Source organism: Phocoena sinus, chromosome 15, assembly GCF_008692025.1.
Source record: "Phocoena sinus isolate mPhoSin1 chromosome 15, mPhoSin1.pri, whole genome shotgun sequence".
Lineage (NCBI taxonomy): Eukaryota > Metazoa > Chordata > Mammalia > Artiodactyla > Phocoenidae > Phocoena > Phocoena sinus.
Window position 1 is genome coordinate 81,926,958 of NC_045777.1, and position 18,319 is coordinate 81,945,276.

Here is an 18,319-nt window from a genome sequence, read left to right on the forward strand (position 1 = left end):
GTGAGCAGAAGGTAGAAAATAGTAAAGATAAGTAAAGAAACTATAATGAACAGGAGAATAAAAAACAATGGAGAAAATCAGTGAAAACAAAAGCTGATGTTTTGAGAAGGTTTTTTAGATAGATTGGCCAAGAAAATAAGAGAAAACACTCAAATTTTTAGCATCAGAAATTGCTACTGACATTTTAAAAATGAAAATGACTATAAAGAAATCTACATATACTCAATAACTTGTAATAACCTATAGGAAAAGAATCCGAAAAAGAATACATATACAGGGACTTCCCTGGTGGCGCAGTGGTTAAGAAACTGCCTGCCAATGCAGGGGACACGGGTTTGATCCCTGGTCTGGGAAGATCCCACATGCCTCAGAGCAACTAAGCCCCTGTGCCACAATTACTGAGCCTGCGCTCTAGAGCCCGCGAGCCACAACTACTGAAGCCCCTGCGCCTAGAGCCCGTGCTCCGCAACAAAAGAAACCACCACAGTGAGAAGCCCGCACACCACAGTGAAGAGTAGCCCCCACTCGCCGCAGCTAGAGAAAGCCCACACGTGGCAACGAAGACCCATCGCAGCCAAAAATTAATTAATTGATTTAAAAAAAAGAATACATATACGTGTGTGTGTCTGCATAGCTGAATCACTTTGCTGTACACTTGAAACTAACACAACATTGTAAATTAACTTTATTTCAATACAAAAAAGTAATCTATGAACAACAGTATGGCAATAAATTAGACAATTTAGATAAAATGTATGGATTCTTAGAAAGACACGAACTATAGAAACCGACTTAAACAGAAATAGACAATCTGATATACCTATAAGAAGTACAAAGTTTTAGTTAGTAATCAAGAAACCACCCACAGTTTGGCAAAGAAAAGCTCATGTCTAGATGGTTTCAGTGGTGAATACTACCAAATGTTTAAAGAATTAACACCATTTTTTTTTAACAAACTCTTCCAAAAATTGGAAGATGTTGGAACACTTCCAAATTGTATGAATCTGTACTAAAACCAGGCAAATCGGATAAGATGGTTCTTTGGGACACCAGTCCACCATCTTCCTGGTCTACTGGCTTTCCTAATAAAGTCACTATACCTTGCTTCAATCAGTCAATCAATCAATCAATCACTCAAACCAGCACAAGTAAAGAAAGCTACAGACCAACATACCTTATACCATGGGTGCACAAATCCTCAACAGAATACTAGCAAACTGAATCTAGCAACATATAAAAAGTGATACACACCATAACCAAGTGGGGTTTATCCCAGGAATACAAAGTGTTATAATAAACCGTGTCAAAGGAATAAAAAACAATGACCACATGATCATCTAATAGATGCATAAAAAGCATGTGACAAAACCCAACACTCTCTTGTGATAAAAATACTCAACAAACAGGAACAGAAGGGAATTTCCTCAACTTTAGAAAAGGCATCTATGAAAAACTAAGCTAACACTATACTTAATAATGAAAGACTGCATGCTTCCCCTAAGCTTAAACTTTCCCTAAGTTTAAGAACAAGACTAGGAAAATCATAAAGACAGAAAGTAGGCTGGTGGTTACCAGGGGCTGGGGGCAAGGAATAACAGGGAGTTATTGTTTAATGGGTATAGAGCTTCAGTTTCACAAGATGAAAACAGTTATGGGGATGGACAGAGGTGATTTTTATACAACGATGTGAACGTATTTGATACCGAACTGCACACTTAAAAAATGGTTAAGATGGAAAAAAAATGTTTATCATGAAATATATCAAATACAAAGTGTAAATAAAATACATATGTATAATTTAAAGAAGAAAAAAAAAGAACAAGACTAGGAAGCCTCTCTCATCACTTCCACTCCACACTGTACTAGAGGTTCTAGCCAGGGTAATTAGGCAACAAAAGGAAATAAAATGTATACGTATAGAAAATGAAGTAAAACTCCTCCACCATCAGATAACACGATCTTGTATATAAAAAATCCTAAATAATCCACTAACATCCTATTAGAACTAATACACAATTTCAACAGGGTTTCAGGAAACAAGGTCAATATACAAAATCAATTCTATTTCTATACACTGTAATAAATAACCCAAAAGTGAAATTAAGAAAATAACTCTACTTATAATAACATAAAAAAAGAATATTTAGGGCTTCCCTGGTGGCGCAGTGGTTGAGAGGCCGCCTGCCAATGCAGGGGACACGGGTTCGTGCCCCGGTCCAGGAAGATCCCACATGCCGCGGAGCGGCTGGGCCCGTGAGCCATGGCCGCTGAGCCTGCGCGTCCGGAGCCTGTGCTCCACAACGGGAGAGGCCACAACAGTGAGAAGCCCGTGTACCACAAAATAAATAAATAATAATAATATTTAGGAATAAGTCAACGAAAGAAGTGCAAAACATCTACCCTGAAAACTGCAATACTGTTGAAATAAAGAAAATCTAAGTAAATGAAAAACATCCCATGTACATGTATAAGAATACTAAACATTGTCAAGACAGCAACTCTACAGATTTAACTCATTCCCTATCAGAATTCTGGCTGGCTTCTTTGTAGAAACTGAAAAGCTGAATTTAAAATTCATATGCAATTGCCAGGGGCACAGAAGAGCCAAAACAATCTCGAAAAAAAAAAGAATAAAGTTGTAGGACTCGTACTGCTGATTTCAAAACTTATCATAAATCTATAATAATCAAGGCAATGTCATACTGGCATAAGAATGGACATATAGATAAATAGAATAAAATTTAGACTCTGGAAATAAATCCACTTGTCTATGGTAAACTGCATGTTGAGAAGGGTTACAAGACCATTCAATGGAGACAAAATAGTCTTTAATAAAAGGTTCTGGGATAACTGGATAGCTGCATGCAAACGAATGAAATAGACCCTTACCTTACACCATATACAAAACTAAACTCAAAATAAATCAAAGACCTAAACATATGAGCTAAAACTGTACGACTGTTAGAAGAAAACCAATGAATGGGTAGCTCTTCATGACCTCAGATTTGGCAATGGATTCTTAGACATGACACCAAAAGCACAGGGAAAAAAAGGAAAATAAAGAATTTGTGCATGATGAAAATAAAAATTTTTCACTTTAAAGCAAACTAGCAAGAAAGTGAAGAGACACCTACAGAAAGGAAAAAAAAACTTTCCAAATCATGTCTGATAAGGGACTCTTACCTAGAATACATAAAGAACACTTACAACTCAACAACAGAAGTACTGAATATAATCCAACTATAAATAGGCAAAATATTTGGATAGACATTTATCTAAAAAAGATTGTGGGGTAACAGTTTGGCAGTTACTTATAAGTTAAACACAGTTACTATATAACTCAGCAAATTCACCTCTGACTACATACCCAAAGAATTGAAAACAGGTATTTAAACGAAAACTTGTACATGAATGGGCACAGCAGCACTGTTCGTAAGAGCCAAAAGCTGGAAATGACCCAAGTGTCTGTCAACTGATGAATGGATAAACAAAAGGCAGAATGTCCATATAATGGGATATTATTTGGCCATACAAAGAAATGAAGTACTGATATATGCTACAATTTAGATTACCCTTGAAAACATCATGATAAGTGAAAGAAGCCAGCCACAAAAGCCCACATATATGATTCCATCTATACGAAGTGTCCAGAATAAGCAAATCTATAGAGGTAGGAAGTAGATTAGTGGTTGCTTAGGGCTAAGAGGAGTGGGAGGTTATAGTTAGGTACAGGGCTTGTGAGTTGACAAAAATGTACAACAATTGACTGGAGTGATGGTTGCACATATCTTTGAATGTACTAAAACCCTTTTTTTTTCAACCTTACTGAGTTATAGTTGAGATACAGTACTGTATTAGTTTGGGTACAGCATAATGACTTAACATACATATATTGTGAAATTAACCCCGTAAGTTTAGTTAACATTCCTCACCTCATATAGTTACAAAAAAATATCTTCCCTTGTGATGAGAACTTTTACGATCTACTTTCTTAGTAATGTACAAATATATCATACAGCAGTGTTAACTATACTCACATTGTACATTACACTTTCAGTACTTTTTATGTTACAACTGAATATTTACACCTTTTGACCACTTTTATCCAATTCTCTCACCACTCAACCCACACCTCTGGTAACCAAAAATCTGATCTTGTTTTTCTATGAGTTTGGTTTTCTTCTTCTTCCTTTTTTTAGTTTAGTTTTTTTTTTATTCTACATATAAGTATTTGCCTTTCTCTGTTTGACTTATTTCACTTAACGTAATACCCTCTAGGTCCTTCCACTTTGTTGCAAATGGCAGGATTTTCTTCCTCTTCTGGGTGAATAATATTCAATTGTGTATGTGTGTGTGTGTATATGTATATATATATATATATATATATATATGGAGACTCAAGTCCTAGAAGAACCTGGCTTTCTCATATATATATATATGTATATATACCTATATATACACACATATATGTGTGTGTGTATATTTACACACGCGCACATACAATATCCAGTTGTGTATACTGAATGTTGTATATATTTTGCCTGTCCATTTCATCTGTTGATGGATAGGTAGGATGTAAAAACCAATGAATTATACATTTTACAGTGGTGCATTATATGGCATGTGAATTGTATCTCAATAAAGCTATTATTTAAAAAAGAAAGATAGAGCTTCCCTGGTGGCACAGTGGTTAAGAATGCACCTGCCAATGCAGGGGACATGGGTTCGAGCCCTGGTCCAGGAAGATCCCACATGCTGCGGAGCAACTAAGTCCGTGTGCCACAACTACTGAGCCCACGAGCCACAGCTACTGAGCCCATGTGCTACAACTACTGAAGCCCACACGCCTAGAGCCCATGCTCCACAACAAGAGAAGCCACCACAATGAGAAGCCAGTGCAACACAACAAAGAGTAGCCCCCGCTTGCCACAACTAGAGAAAGCCTGTGTGCAGCAATGAAGACCCAATTCAGCCATAAATAAATAAATAGTTAAAAAAAAAAAAGAAAGATAAAGGAAGAAAGGTGGAGAGGGAGGAAAGGAGGGAGAGAAGGAGGGATGGAAGAAGGAATAAAGAAAAAGGAATAAAAAAAAAGGAATAAAGTAGTCCACATACTTATTGAGAAAATTAATGGAGAGAGGAGATTAAATTTTAACATCTTCTTGCTATATTCCACAAAGGGATCTTGTGGGCTGTTGAGGGAATCAATGTTCACTCCAAATGCTGTGCCAGTAATCACATCCATGCTGTAGGCCCCAAGGAAGCTGAGTAGAGAAAGATAGGAACAACTAAAATCAACACCTCTTTACTCTCCTTACCCAACACATATAACAAGAAGTGCATGTAAAATCAGATGCCCAGACAAGGCAGGTAGAGAGGCACACTCTTTCAGAACCACCTGTTGGTCCATGGAAGAGTCTATGCTACTATCACTCACACATGAGGTGTGTCTGAGGTGCCAGTGATGCAGCTGGCCCTGTGCCAGGAGGGCTGGGGACACTAAGGCAAGTTAGACGTCCCCCCACAAACTCAAGGAGCTCAGTCATACAGGGATAGACACCTATAATCAGACAAAGTACAGTAGTGTGTTTTGACTACAGGCAATAATAAGTGTATAAGGACTGCGTCTGAGCATAACCAAGTGTATAAATTTAACACATCCTGGGGGAGTCAAGAAAGGGGACGTTGATCTGGGTCTTGCCTCACCATAGAGTGTGCACTCAGAGCTGATTCCTCTTCAATGAATTACAGAACAGCAGCACCCTGTTCTGAGGTCCCAGGAACATCATCCCTCACTGTCTTACACCCCTGCTAAGGATCCTGAAACACCCATACTTCCTCAACTCCAGTGGTCTGTGGTTGACCTGAGGGCAGACTCATTTCTGTGAAATGTAAGAACTAAAAATATTTCTAGTTAAAAAAATAATAAATTACTCCAAATTTGACTTAGGGAATCCCATAGCTAAGTGATCTTATGTCCTCAGTTTTCCCGGGACATTCTCAGTTTATACCTGTTGTTACAGCAGAATTTAAAAAAAAAAATCTCAGTTTAGACAACAAATGCTATGATCACTCTACCCATAGCCTGTACAGGGCCTTCTCTCTTTTGAGGCTAAAGGAAGAACAAATGGTGGTTAAGAATTAATATTTAGCATTTTCCTCAGGAAAACTGTGAAGAGATTTAATTTGTTTCAAGTTCCATACTGTAACATTCCTGCCCAGTGCACTGTCTGCCAATATGTACGAAGAGCCTTCCCCACCTCCGCTCCACACCCTCTACACTCAATACTGTGCACAACGTTTCTCCTTTCTAAACTATGTGTTTTGCCTTCCAGAATACCCAAAGTGACAGTTAAGCAGATAAGTTCATCCTGGCTCATGTACACAGGAGAAGACCCTTTCTCTCCCCGCTGCCCTGCTTTCTTTGGCGAGCCACCACTCATTCTGGGGTGGCCCACTGGAGTGGTACCACCACACACTTACTTCTGTCGGTCACTACAGTAACTCAGCAGTGGGAATCTGGCTCCATGGCAGGCATCTGGAGGGTCTCAATGCAGCTCAGGTACCAGCAGCTTCACCCCTACTTACTCTTTCATGTTGATTGGCTTGCCTTTCCCTGCTTCCTTCTTCAGGTTCCTCACCAACACGTCTCCAATCTGGCTAATGATGGGGAACATCTAGATACAAAGTACAACATCACCTGAAGTTAAATGCAGACTCAAGTCCTAGAAGTACCTGGCTTTCCCAAGCATGGAGCAGTAAGTGGCATTTTATAAGGAATCTTAAACTGTCTCTTCTAGGAAGTAAAGATAAAAGACCATCATTAGAAAACTCAAAATCAGCAGACTTCTCTTTGGAAAGGGACTATGACCTTATTTTCTACCTGTCCCTAGAGTCATTCCTTAAGTTTCTAGTTGAAAGTCTTCTTCTTTTCTTACCTCCTTGAGCTTTCCGCTGGTGAAGGCTGGAGACAGCAATGATCGTAATCTCTTCCATTGTTCATCCTCAGACAGAGAGACGGCATTCTTCATAATTCCCATTGGACCAAAAGACTAGAGTCAAAAGCAAAACACAGAGTCTTATTGGCACTGTCCCAAGGTGATTGACCAGATCTGGGAGCCTATTCTTGAAGCTCCAAAGAAATAGCTATCTGGAGAGGGCAGAAAGCAGAAGCAAGAAGAACTACAATCCTGCAGCCTGTGGAAAAAAAACTACATTCACAGAAAGATAGACAAGATGAAAAGGCAGAGGGCTGTGTACCAGATGAAGGAACAAGATAATACCCCAGAAAAACAACTAAAAGAAGTGGAGATAGGCAACCTTCCAGAAAAAGAATTCAGAATAATGATAGTGAAGATGATCCAGGACCTCGGGAAAAAAATGGAGGTAAAGATCGAGAAGATGCAAGACATGTTTAACAAAGACCTAGAAGAATTAAAGAACAAACAAACAGAGATGAACAATAAAATAACTGAAATGAAAACTACACTAGAAGGAATCAATAGCAGAATAACTGACGCAGAAGAACAGATAAGTGGTCTGGAAGGCAGAATGGTGGAATTCACTGCTGCGGAACAGAATAAAGAAAAAAGAATGAAAAGAAATGAAGACAGCCTAAGAGACCTCTGGGACAACATTAAACGCAACAACATTCCCATTATAGGGCTCCCAGAAGGAGAAGAGAGAGAGAAAGGACCTAAGAAACTATTTAAAGAGATTATAAGTCGAAAACTTCCCTAATATGGGAAAGGAAACAGCCACCCAAGTCCAGGAAATGCAGAGAGTCCTGCACAGGATAAACCCAAGGAGAAACATGCTGAGACACATAGTAATCAAATTGGCAAAAATTAAAGACAAAGAAAAATTATTGAAAGCAACAAGGGAAAAACGACAAATAACATACAAGGGAACTCCCATAAGGTTAACAGCTGATTTCTCAGCAGAAACTCTATAAGCCAGAAGGGAGTGGCATGATATACTTAGTGATGAAAGGAAAGAAGCTACAACCAAGATTACTCTACCTGGCAAAGATCTCATTCAGATTCGATGGAGAAATCAAAAGCTTTACAGACAAGCAAAAGCTAAGAAAATTCAGCACCACCAAACCAGCTCTACAACAAATGCTACAGGAACTTCTCTAAGTGGGAAACACAAGAGAAGAAAAGGGCCTACAAAAACAAACCCATAACAATTAAGAAAATGGTCATAGGAACATACATATCAATAATTACCTTAAACATGAATGGATTAAATGCGCCAACCAAAAGACACAGACTTGCTGAATGGATACACAAACAAGACCCATATATATGCCGTCTACAAGAGACCCACTTCAGACCTAGGGACACATACAGACTGAAAGTGAGGGGTGGAAAAAGATATTCTATGCAAATGGAGATCAAAAGAAAGCTGGAGTAGCAATACTCATATCAGATAAAATAGACTTTAAAATAAAGAATATTACAAGAGACAAGGAAAGACACTACATAATGATCAAGGGATCAATCCAAGAAGAAGATATAACAATTATAAATATATATGCACCCAACATAGGGGCACCTCAATACATAAGGCAACTGCTAAGAGCTATAAAAGAGGAAATCGACAGTAACACAATAATAGTGGGGGACTTTAACACCTCACTTACACCAATGGACAAATCATCCAAACAGAAAATTAATAAGGAAACACAAGCCTTAAATGACACAACAGACCAGATAGATTTAATTGATATTTACAGGACATTCCATCCAAAAACAGCAGATTACACTTTCTTCTCACGTGTGCATGGAACATTCTCTAGGATAGATCACATCTGGGGTCAGAAATCAAGCCTCAATAAATTTAAGAAAATTGAAATCCTATCAAGTACCTTTTCTGACCACAACGCTATGAGATTAGAAATCAATCACAGGGAAAAAACCGTAAAAATCCCAAACACATGGAGGCTAAACAATACATTACTAAATAACCAAGAGCTCACTGAAGAAATCAAAGAGGAAATCAGAAAATACCAGAGATAAATGAGAACGAAAATACGATGATCCAAAACCTATGGGATGCAGCAAAAGCAGCTCTAAGAGGGAAGTTTATAGCTATACAAGCCTACCTCAAGAAAGAAGAAAAATCTTAAATAAACAATTTAACCTTACATCTAAAGGAACTAGAGAAAGAAGAACAAATAAAACCCAAAGTTAGCAAAAGGAAAGAAATCATAAAGATCAGAGCAGAAATAAATGAAATAGAAACAAAGAAAACAATAGCAAAGATCAATAAAACTAAAAGCTGGTTCTTTGAGAAGATAAACAAAATTGATAAAGCATTAGCCAGACTCATCAAGAAAAAGAGGGAGAGGACTCAAATCAATAAAATTAGAAATGAAAAAGGAGATGTTACAACAGACACCACAGAAATACAGGGCATCCTAAGAGATTACTACAAGCAACTCTATGCCAATAAAATGGACAACCTGGAAGAAATGGACAAATTCTTAGAAAGGTATAACCTTCCAAGACTGAACCAGGAAGAAATAGAAAATATGAACAGACCAATCACAAGTAATGAAATTGAAACTGTGATTAAAAATCTTCCAACAGGGCTTCCCTGGTGGCGCAGTGGTTGAGAGTCTGCCTGCCGATGCAGGGGACACGGGTTCGTGGCCCGGTCTGGGAGGACCCCACATGCCGTGGAGCGGCGGGGCCTGTGAGCCATGGCCTCTGAACCTGCGTGTCCGGAGCCTGTGCTCCGCAACAGGAGAGGCCACAACAGTGAGAGGCCCACGTACCACAAACAAACAAAAAAACCTTCCAACAAACAAAAGTCCAGGACCGGATGACTTCTTAGGTGAATTCCATCAAACATTTAGAGAAGAGCTAACACCCATCCTTCTCAAACTCTTCCAAAAAATTGCAGAGGAAGGAATGCTCCCAAACTCATTCTATGAGGCCACCATCACCCTCATACCAAAACCAAACAAAGATACTACAAAAAAAGAAAATTACAGACCAATATCACTGATGAATATAGATGCAAAAATCCTCCACAAAATACTAGCAAACAGAATCCAACAACATATTAAAAGGGTCATACACCATGATCAAGTGGGGTTTATTCCAGGGATGCAAGGATTCTTCAGTATATGCAAATCAATCAATGTGATACACCATATTAACAAATTGAAGGATAAAAACCATATGATCATCTCAATAGATGCAGAAAAAGCTTTTGAAAAAATTCAACACCAATTTATGATAAAAACTCTCCAGAAAGTTGGCATAGAGGGAACCTACCTCAACATAACAAAGGCCATATACGACAAACCCACAGCAAACATCATTCTCAATGGTGAAAAACTGAAAGCATTTCCTCTAAGATCAGGAACAAGACAAGGATGTCCACTCTCAGCACTATTATTCAACATAGTTTTGGAAGTCCTAGCCACGGCAATCAGAGAAGAAAAAGATACAAGAGGAATACAAATTGGAAAAGAAGAAGTAAAACTGTCACTATTTGCAGATGACATGATACTATACATAGATGACATAATACTATACTAAAGATGCCACCGGAAAACTACTAGAGCTAATCAATGAATTTGGTAAAGTTGCAGGATACAAAATTAATGCACAGAAATCTCTTGCATTCCCATACACTAATGATGAAAACTCTGAAAGAGAAATTAAGGAAACACTCCCATTTACCATTGCTACAAAAAGAAAAAATACCTAGGAATAAACCTACCTAGGGAGACAAAAGACCTGTATGTAGAAAACTGTAAGACACTGATGAAAGATATTAAAGATGATACCAACAGATGGAGAGATATACCATGTTCTTGGATTGGAAGAATCAATATTGTGAAAATGACTATACTACCCAAAGCAATCTATTCAATGCAATCCCTATCAAATTATCAATGGCATTTTTAATGGAACTAGAACAAAATAATCTTAATTTGTATGGAGACACAAAAGACCCCAAATAGCCAAAAGAGTCTTGAGGGGAAAAAAATGGAGCTGGAGGAATCAGACTCCCTGACTTCAGACTATACTACAAAAGCTACAGTAATCAAGACAATATGGTACTGGCACAAAAACAGAAACATAGACAAATGGAACAAGATAGAAAGCCCAGAGATAAATCCATGCACCTATGGTCAACTAATCTATGACAAAGGAGGCAAGGATATACAATGGAGAAAAGACAGTCTCTTCAATAAGTGGTGCTGGGAAAACTGGACAGCTACATGTAAAAGAATGAAATTAGAACACTTCCTAACACCATACACAAAAATAAACTCAAAATGGATTAAAGATCTAAATGTAAGGCCAGACACCATCAAACTCTTAGAGGAAAACATGGGCAGAACACTCTATGACATCAATCACAGCAAGATCCTTTTTGACCCACCTCCTAGAGAAATGGAAATAAAAACAAAAATAAACAAATGGGACCTCATGAAACTTCAAAGCTTTTGCACAGCAAAGGAAACCATAAACAAGACAAAAAGACAACCCTCAGAATGGGAGAAAATATTTGCAAATGAAGCAACTGACAAAGGATTAATCTCCAAAATTTACAAGCAGCTCATGCAGCTCAACATTAAAAAAACAAACAACCCAATCCAAAAATGGGCAGAAGACCTAAATAGACATTTCTCCAAAGAAGATATACAGATTGTCAACAAACACATGAAAGAATGCTCAACATCGTTAATCATTAGAGAAATGCAAATCAAAACTACAATGAGATATCATCTCATACCGGTCAGAATGGCCGTCATCAAAAAATCTACAAACAATAAATGCTGGAGAGGGTATGGAGAAAAGGGAACCTTCTTGCAGTGTTGGTGGGAATGTAAATTGATACAGCCACTATGGAGAACAGTATGGAGGTTCCTTAAAAAACTAAAAATAGAACTCCCATACAACCCAGCAATCCCACTAATGGGCATATACCCTGAGAAAACCATAATTCAAAAAGAGTCATGTACCAAAATGTCCATTGCAGCTCTTTTTACAATAGCCAGGACATGGAAGCAACTGAACCATCCATCAACAGATGAATGGATAAAGATGTGGCACATATATACAATGGAATATTACTCAGCCATAAAAAGGAACAAAACTGAGTTATTTGTAGTGAGGTGGATGGACCTAGAGACTGTCATACAGAGTGAAGTAAGTCAGAAAGAGAAAAACAAATACTGTATGCTAACACATATATATGGAATCTAAAAAAAAAAAAAAGCTCATGAAGAACCTAGGGGCAAGATGGGAATAAAGATGCAGACTTACTACAGACTGGACTTGAGGATACAGGGAGGGGGAAGGGTAAGCTGGGACAAAGTGAGAGAGTGGCATGGACATATATACACTACCAAACGTAAAATAGATAGCTAGTGGGAAGCAGCCACATAGCACAGGGAGATCAGCTCAGTGCTTTGTGAGCACCTAGAGGAGTGGGATAGGAAAGGTGGGAGGGAGGGAGATGCAAGAGGGAAGAGATATGGGGACATATGTATATGTATAACTGATTCACTTTGTTATAAAGCAGAAACTAACATACGATTGTAAAGCAATTATACTCCAGTAAAGATGTTAAAAAGAAACAGTAAGTGATTTCACGAAGTGTTTTAGTATGGATAAAATAATAAACTATAAAAATACCAAAAAAATTGCTCTACTAAGACCCTGATAAGAGGAAATGACAAGCTACTCACTGTGACTATAAAAGAATGGTTAGAGGGAGATTGATGGGGAAGTAACATTTCTATACATTGATTGTGGTGGTAGTTACACAAATCTACATCTATGATAAATTTTCATAGAGTAACACACACGCACTCACAGCAAATGAATGCACATAAAACTGATAAAATCTGAATAAGCTATGTGGATAGTATCAATGTCAATTTCCTACTTTGATACTGTACTATAATTATGCAAGGTATTAACCTTTGGGAGAAACAGGATGAAGGGTTTCCTTCACAGCACCTTCCTGTATTTTTCTTTTTTGACAATATCCTGTGAATTTATAATTATTACAGAATAAATATTTAATAAATAAATAATATTTAAACTTTAAAAATGGATGCTTACCCTCCGGTTTGTGAAGACAGAATAACATTCTTTCACTAGCACTGTTTTGATTATGTCTGGATCTGTGACAACCAACAGAGGCTGTCGACCTTCATAACACCTGTGTAGGGAACAGAGATGTGATTAAATTTAATGATCTGGTTTCTGCAGCTGGACTCACAGCTTAAGTCCAGACTCTCATCCTGACATTACATAATCCTTACTCCTAGAGATCATGGTTAGAAATAACATTAGAACATTTGTTAAGTCTAGGTGTTGTTTACATGGGTTATTTCCTATGCCATTCTCCATAACTTTTATAGGTTTAAAATATTTCATTATCAAAAAGGAAGTTAGCTTAGTAAATAACTGAAGGCAAGTAAATTGTCTAAGAATGAAAAAACTAATTAATTAAGGAGTCCACCCACTCATTTTTGAAGATATATCAAAAGCATGAAAAAGGCCTATGAAACTTATAGACACATTGATCATAAATATGTAAAATGTGTCTGCAAATGGAAGAAGATTTGGAATACTCCACAAGTGAGAGTGGGATTATGAAAGATTTTCTCTGCTCTATTTTCTAAAATTTGCTTTCTAGTTCATAATTTTTAAAAGGAAATATTATATTAACTAATAAGGAGATAGCCTTGGTAGCATCAAGGTTAGAAAAATTTGAAACAAAAGGACAAAGAGAATAAAGAAATTCAGAGGAGCATGTATAATTCATTTTTAAAATATGTTCTTTTCATTACTTATATTTATTCTTCGACATGGGTCCCAAGTGGGCCTCAGGCTCCGTGTAGGTGACAGCCATTAGCAGCAGGGCAGGCCTATGTTTGACCCACCTAACCACATAAAGCCAACTCCTCAGATGTGATACATCCCAATTTGGCCTGATCTCCTGACTGTCAGGATGCCCGTTCATGGGAATGGGCCACTGGCATGAGGTTGACTCTAAGTTAATCACACTGTCTTCCGGCATTTTGTTTCCTCTATCAATCGCTTGCGATGGCTAGAACACAATGGAAGGTTTTCTACATGTTACCTATTATTCCTCTGACTTCACACAGGAATTTCAGATGGTTTTGTGATCACATATAAAAATGGATGAGAACCAGTGCATTATTTCCCCCCCCCCAAAAATTCTAAAACTCAGAGGGTTTAAGTGGGTGTCATGTGCATTTAGTGTTGAAGCAGTGACGGAAGGGATTGAAGAGGTACTTAATCTGCTCTTCCATCTGATTGACCATATTACTTGGATGATTCCCTTCTTCCCATCATGTTTTTTCAAAAACACCTGGGTGGAGAAGAGATCGTGGTTTGGGGTGACACTTTATATTCAGATGTCACTCCAGCCTTAGTATTTCTTATATTACCAGTTAAAATTCAGATTTTTGGCCCTATCCCAGATCCCAGATCATATTGATTTGGTATGCTGATGGGTGGGGTCAAAGTTCTGTATTTATAACAAGTTCTCCCAGGTGGTTCTCATTTACACCCAAGCATGAGAACCATTTTCTAATGAGAGAACTGGGATCCACCATGAAAAAGTGACTCTATCCAGAGCTCACAAGTATTAAATGTTGGAGGGGCAGTTGGAGCTGGTCCAGTAGTGATCCACAGGCTATGTGCTCTGTCCACTCAATCACATTGACTTTTGGGGCCATGGCAACTCAGCAGGGCCTTATGGTTTCCGAGGACTTGATCAGAGAAGATGAAGAGGTACAGAGAGGCAGAGCCTTCTCCCATTTCCTTTCGGCAAACAGTCACTACATTACACCTCTCCTGCTGCTCTCATCAAACCTACAAAACTCCTAAAGTCTGTGAGCCCACATGACACACTCTGGGTTAGATATATCCCACATCTCTTCAAAGCCAGAGAAAAATAGTAGATAAAACAATAACTGAATACAATTACATTGGAAAGTCTTGGCTGAAAATGAAAAACAATAACAAAAAAACCTCCATACTTGTAGAGAATGTAAAAAGCTGAGCAGAAATTGTTTCCTATTTTCTTTACCTGTAACCCCCAGCTCTTTTTCCAAAAGAACATATTAAATGCAAAACTTAAATAAAGGATTCTTGGCTTTTAATTAAGTGAATCATGTGGAAAAGGGTCAAAAATGCATTTATGGGCACATATTAGAATGTTCTGGAATAATGCATTTTATGCAATTAAATGCAACCTAAGGAAAGAAAAATGGAGAAGGGGGGAAGAGTGACACTGGACAGAAAGCGATGTTAGGAGTCCCTGGGCCTCAAAGTCTGGAGAAAAGTGATGACCTGCAAATCTCCAGGCCTAATTCAGACTGTAGACCTGGACACCTGGCTGACACCTGGGATCCCTGGTAGAAAGAACAAGACTCCAAAGTTTTACAATAGACTTCATCTCAAGAAGCTCTGGACTGAGATTGTCTTCCATACCACAGGGGGCGCCACATCATAACAAGTCTATCCGATGGAACTTTCCAGAATACTCACCCCCACATTTTCCCATACTTTTTAAAACATCCATTGTCAAACTCCCAAAGACCCTGCAAGAGAAACAAAATTAGATTATTAAACTAAATGTATTGAACCCTACCTCTTTTGGGGACAAAAATACCTTGAAACCCATGAAATCAGGCTTACTATTTTCCACTGGCAGGTAGAAGGAAGTTCATATTCAGAGACTTCTTAGGGGAAATGAAGGGAAAAAAAGGAGATATTGGAACAGAGAATTTTAAATCACTCTTGCATTTTCTCTATTACAGATACTAAATGTTTACCTTTGCCTGTGAATACTAAGTACCTCCTTGTCTTTCATGAGAAAATTGAAGCGAAGGGTAAGTTAGATTGGCCTGTACACACTTTCATCTCCTTGTTAAGCAGCCTTTTCATTTATCTCATGAGCCTTCTCTAGATTTCTAGAAGAATTAGGAAGTTAAAGACACCAGCGACCTTTTCAGTCCAGCAGATTTAAGTAAGTCTAAGGGGTGTGTGTTGAGTGAGAAAATAAATGAGTGAATGAATGACAAAGTAGATCACCTTCTAGTTTTCCAGCTCAACACAGAAAAGATGGGGAGTTACCACAACTACAAACAACACCACCAATTAAAACACTTGCCCTGAATTTTCCCTCTGTTGCTTAAAGGAAAACGAACTTCCTGTTACTAAGTTTCTGCTGTGATATTTGATGGTTTACCTATGAAAATGAAGGTCCCAGAAACATGGGTCTTGGAGTGCATCTACTAAGGAGTTTATCCGGGAAAGGTGGAAAATAAATTATTGCTTTTTCAGAGAGAAAACAGTTCATGAAGTTCACAGGCAGTAATGAGACAATGAAGACCTCAGTTGGGAGAATCAGGATCTGAGAAACAAGGCTTATGTCTGCAGGAAAGGAAATCTGAGCCAGAGAGCAGCCTGCACACAAGGCTCTGCCCCCTGGACACATGGACGTAGCTCATGACCTTCATTTCAGGGGCCAGGCCCTGGGCAAGGCATCAGAGCTGGATTAATATCAAGGCTCAGCCAGAATTCATAGTCCATATGCCACCTAGTACATTCTATTGAGTTCAGTTCAATTTTTAATAATTTTGTCAAATCATATCCTTTCTAGTGATTTTGTATATGTGATTCTGCTTTTTTTTTTTTTTTTTTTTTTGCGGTATGTGGGCCTCTCACTGTTGTGGCCTCTCCCATGGCGGAGCACAGGCTCCGGACGCGCAGGTTCAGTGGCCATGGCTTACGGGCCCAGCCGCGCCGCGGCATGTGGGATCTTCCGGGACCGGGGCACGAACCCGCGTCCCCTGCATCGGCAGGCGGACTCTCAACCACTGCGCCACCAGGGAAGCCCGATTCTGCCTTTTTTTTTTTTTTTTTTTTTAAAACCCCACAACTTATTTAGTGGTTAAATACCTGAAGTAACTAGACAACCACCATCCTGTCTCCGTTACACCTACTCACTGCTCAGATGCATCCATAACGTGCTTTCTTTGGAGGCACAGAAGTAAAGCAAAAAGCTCTTGCTCCACCCCTCGAAACACAGAAGATGTCAGGGTTATAGCAAAAATGGAGTAGAGCCACAGAAATAACTGCAGGCATTAGTAGTTCTTGAGATAATTCAAGTAGGTGCAAATTACCCGACATTGAATACTCAGGCTGCGTTAGAAACTGAAGTTACCAAGCAATCCAGGAGGAAGAAAAAAATGCTACCCAGAGCTTATGCTACCAACAGGAAAGCCTGACTGTAGTGTAGGCAGCTTAATAAGCCACGACCAGGCACCCTCTTCATGCTTTTCTCCTAATACTAAGGGGATGGTGCCTTCCTGGGAATCTGCACCTGGCAGAAAGAAAATCCTCTCCACAATACTCACCGGGTGGAAAATCAAGTCCTGTGCTGAATCAGCTAGAGAGCTGGGTTGTCTGAAGCCGCAAAACCTGAGGCTCCTAACACCTAAAAATAGAGGTGTGTTGTAAAATTGGCCATGTGCTGGGTGGGGCCCGTGATATTTCTGGAAAGTGTGAAACCTCAGAACTTCCTCCTGAGGAGGGGCAGTTTTACTATATTATTCAGCTGAGATTTGCCACCATAAGAAGCAAAGCTGGAGCTCAAACAACACACACCTTTCGGTAGGACAGAATATTTCCAAAATAAGGCAGAGGTCTCGGCCCAGGAATCCCCAGCTTCTTAAAAAGTCCATGTGAATAAGTCCCATATCTGTAAAGTGAAAGAAGAAACCAGGTCACAGGAATTGTGGAATAGTGGTGCTGGAGCTGGCCAGTCACTGACTCAGAACTGGAACAGTCAACCTAAGGAGATAGCATGTAGGCAATAAAAAATACCAGCAGCTCCAAAAGCAATCATTACATTTACTCATCATCTCCTTGCCCACCACCAATACGAGACCCATTAAAGGTAATGATGATTAGCCAAAGTCAGCTTAAGTCTTCACAGTTCCAATCTTAGAGTGAATACTTTATAAATGTTTCTAATTGGAGTGGTCCTGAGAGGTTCAGGCTGGAATTCTTCCAGGGAATTCACTCATATTTATTTGGTAACTTGACTCTTAGATGATTTGGAGATTCTCATTCTAGGTAGAAAGGGAAAATTTCTTTTTCTGTTCCAATAATGAGATTTTGCTTAACTTCGTCTGCAAAACAACAGTTATTGAGAGCCTACTGTGACATTGTTCTTACAATTTGCATGGAGATTTTTATGCTTTTCTTTCCCTCTGTATCCTGACCCCATTTTAGGA

At 38.8% G+C, this 18,319-nt stretch overlaps 1 protein-coding gene across 1 annotated transcript in view; it reads right to left on the reverse strand.

The window, feature by feature from the left end:
- LOC116739882 (cytochrome P450 3A29-like) overlaps window positions 1-18,319 on the reverse strand; it is a 74,513-nt gene that overhangs the window by 22,895 nt on the left and 33,299 nt on the right. Inside the window, exons 5-10 of the mRNA XM_032604746.1 lie at window positions 17,688-17,781; window positions 15,564-15,616; window positions 13,101-13,200; window positions 6,939-7,052; window positions 6,589-6,677; window positions 5,116-5,264 (exon numbers count right to left, since the gene is read on the reverse strand). Coding sequence (XP_032460637.1) covers window positions 5,116-5,264; window positions 6,589-6,677; window positions 6,939-7,052; window positions 13,101-13,200; window positions 15,564-15,616; window positions 17,688-17,781 — 599 coding nt within the window. The remainder of the gene's footprint in view (window positions 1-5,115; window positions 5,265-6,588; window positions 6,678-6,938; window positions 7,053-13,100; window positions 13,201-15,563; window positions 15,617-17,687; window positions 17,782-18,319) is intronic.